Source organism: Echinococcus granulosus (genome assembly GCF_000524195.1).
Source record: "Echinococcus granulosus chromosome Unknown EG_S00037, whole genome shotgun sequence".
NCBI classification, from domain to species: Eukaryota; Metazoa; Platyhelminthes; class Cestoda; order Cyclophyllidea; family Taeniidae; genus Echinococcus; species Echinococcus granulosus.
This window is the reverse complement of record NW_020170417.1, coordinates 278,767-281,898: the sequence shown is the minus strand read 5'-3', so window position 1 is coordinate 281,898 and position 3,132 is coordinate 278,767. Positions and strand designations below refer to the sequence as shown.

The following is a 3,132-nucleotide window of genomic DNA, read 5'->3' as shown; positions in this document are numbered from 1 at the left end:
AATTTAACGTGCTTAATTGTGTTACTACATATTTACTGCCTTTGTTAGCCGATACGTAGCAGGTACCGAGACCCTCTATATCATGGATAAACTCCTCCAAAGACAAATATACCTCTTCTCCAAATTACCTTCAAATCGGCTCCAATACTGATTTTTTTCCTTTGGTGTGTATCCAACAGAAACGGAATTCATTCCGATACAGCACTTAAACCCTCCCAGAAGACTCAAGAAGAACCGCCAGTGTTGTGCAATAGTTTATTATTACCGTTTGGATGAAACGACAGGATGTGAGATGGGTAACAATGAGCACGAACGGAAGACGGAGACTGAGCGCACTGCAAGACTGAGGAGAGTGAAGAGGTCACCCAGTCAAACACACACTACAATGGTATAGCAAATCTCTTCAGTTTATAATCCACTTGTGCTGAATTGCATCAAACCAACAATTTTCCAACTATCTGGCATAATTCAGCATGCCAGCAATATCCACATCACACTCGTTCCTCACTCTCGAAATCGCGCTGACCTAAAAGTCTAGCGTGGGACACACGCTCTCCAACCTTAATTTAATAGCGACATTGTGTCATATGCGCTGTCTATAAACCCAACCAGAGTAGAGCATCCATTGCGGCAGTCGTGGAGGTGCATCGAGGAGGAGAAAATGCAGGTGAGAACACTGCGATCACTTTGCATACCACACTTCCGACATCAGAGTTGAGTTGGGTAATGGCCAGCTGCCACACCACTACATACATAATCGCCTTTCCCACTCACATGCATGATGTGCGGGCTGGAGTAAAACAGTCGGTGCGTCGCATATGTGGAGTTTTGGATGGTAGCCATCTGACGTGCCACGTACCACCTACAGGTACAAATTCATCCAATGGATCCTCTCGGGTCTCAAGTAACATGCAATGCAGTCCTGCACCTCTCTTTCCATCCATCTAGTGCTGCCTCATCAAGAGTCTTCCCGCTCTAAGTGTCTTAGGAAACTACAGATCGGGATGATGTAAATCTCGTGACTGTGGTCATGGAATGCACGATGTGGATGCGATGGTGGCAGGACATGAGAAACACTGGTAGAGCGTGAGACCTGTTGTTTATAAAAAAAGATTGCTTACCATAAGCCAAATTGTCTTAAGGAGGGGGTGGCAAACCATAGAATGGTGCAAGTGGAGGAGCATATTCCATCTCACCTATTGGAACTTCAGGGGGATACCACATTGGCTCCTCGAGTGGAACAACGTTGTCAATTACTTCAACTAGTGCAGAACAAATCAAAGTCTAAACGGTTGACGGACAAACAAACAAACAAACAATGTCTTATAAAACAAGACAAATCATGTAACCTGGAGGCTGGTAAAATGGTATTTGTCCCATTGGTTCTTGAATTGGCTACTAGAAATATGAAGAAAGATTTTATGCCTAAGTATCAGAAAAAGATATTTAAAGAAATTAATTTTTCCACGACTTATTCACACTGCTAACCTCATCACTTCATTGCATAAAATGATCATTTTAACCAAACACTGCCGGGAATGATCACGATACTCTACTCTAAGCTGACTTTACAATCACTGACGCTGGTTGAAAATATAACCGATAAGGTAGTAACCTCGAAGCCTTTTCTTAAGTGGGACAAAGTGCCAACTCAGTCGTCATCTTTAGCATTAATTTTTGTCCAATTCATTCATGACTTCATCTTGCGTTACACTTTTCCTCATTCCTAACCTCACATAGGATTACGTAATTTACAAGTCTATGAAACTGCCGAAAGGCCAAATATCTCTTCTATCTTATGCGGAACCTTCATATACCTGAGTAATGTGAACTCAAATGGACAGAATGGTGGTTTGACTACACCATTCGCCCTCTCTTATGAAGTACTTCTCCTTTACTGGCAATATGACAGCCTATATAGCAAAAGACACAGCATACGAAGTGTACTTACTGGCAAAAAGCACTTTTGGAGCACATGAACTACATAAAGTGTCTACTACGCTCCAAAATGCATAGTTCATGACAACTACTGGCCTTAGAAGTTTAATAGGGGATGGTATTAAGTAAGGATATTACAGAAAGTCAGAAAAAGGTACATACGTGATGCCAGTGGGTAACTTGCACCTCCTATGCAAAGCAAATTAAACGTTGGCGTCCCACACTGGCTTTTAATGCCATTTCAACCCGCAAATTAGAGACTCGCACCCGGAGCTGTCCATGCGGGCACCAGCACAAACGCTCATGGCACCTTCACAAACAGTGTGGTGTCTTTGTAACTTATTTTTACGCAGCACCCTTATGCATATCATTCTTAACCATTTCCTAAAATATTTTCATATTTCTCACTTGGACCACCTTGATGGTTTGCGATTTTACTCATTGCCTATGAGATGTCCAGACAGGGTTTTAAAAAGACTAAAAACTAGCTTAGAATTTTAGCCCTGTATTCGAATCAATGTTGATCCAATTCTCAAATCAACGTCAAGAGTCCAAACATGTCAGGTGGTGTGGGGCTAGGAGACAAAGGGATGATTGTTGTATAAATTGCACCAGATGAATTAACTGGATTACTCTCCTAATATTTAACTAGGCTGTTGGATACCTATAGGGTGTACTAAGTCGCGGTGAATAGCTTCTGAACCATGCACCATCATTATCTGGGCGTTTGCAATTCCTATTCAAACATTGTAAACCATACTAAGCAGTCAGCACTTTGGGACGCCAGTTGGTGGCGCCCCCTCCCCCATTCCTCCCCCCTATCAATCACCTTTCACCCTTCCATCCACCCACTCCGCATACATCCAACCATGATTTACTTCCCATCAAACTCGTATTCTTCCCGCATCCATCCATTTTACTCATCCAACCACCCATCTATTTATCTACTCACTCATTAAAATCCAATTGACTATTTTTCTAGTTTAATCACATTTACTTATTTTTAGTTATCACTACTTTATTCATCGGCTTTATACCAATTTACTACCACGAGAATTCAAAAATTGTACGCATAATATGTACAGTCTCATAAAATACATAGATTTCCTCATCATTGACGTAAATTATCACAACACTGCTTGCAGGAGTTAAGTACCTACAATTCATGTAAGCTGAATAGACCTGCATGGATGG

At 41.6% G+C, this 3,132-nt stretch overlaps 1 protein-coding gene across 1 annotated transcript in view; it reads right to left on the bottom strand. All coding sequences in view use genetic code 11, as the record gives it.

The window, feature by feature from the left end:
* EGR_05235 (hypothetical protein) overlaps positions 1-2,219 on the bottom strand; it is a gene marked incomplete at both ends in the record, with an annotated part of 5,696 nt that extends 3,477 nt beyond the window's left edge. The window contains 4 exons of the mRNA XM_024494484.1: positions 1,158-1,262; positions 1,350-1,395; positions 2,097-2,127; positions 2,206-2,219. Coding sequence (XP_024351105.1) covers positions 1,158-1,262; positions 1,350-1,395; positions 2,097-2,127; positions 2,206-2,219 — 196 coding nt within the window. The remainder of the gene's footprint in view (positions 1-1,157; positions 1,263-1,349; positions 1,396-2,096; positions 2,128-2,205) is intronic.
* Between the last annotated feature and the right edge of the window lie 913 nt (positions 2,220-3,132).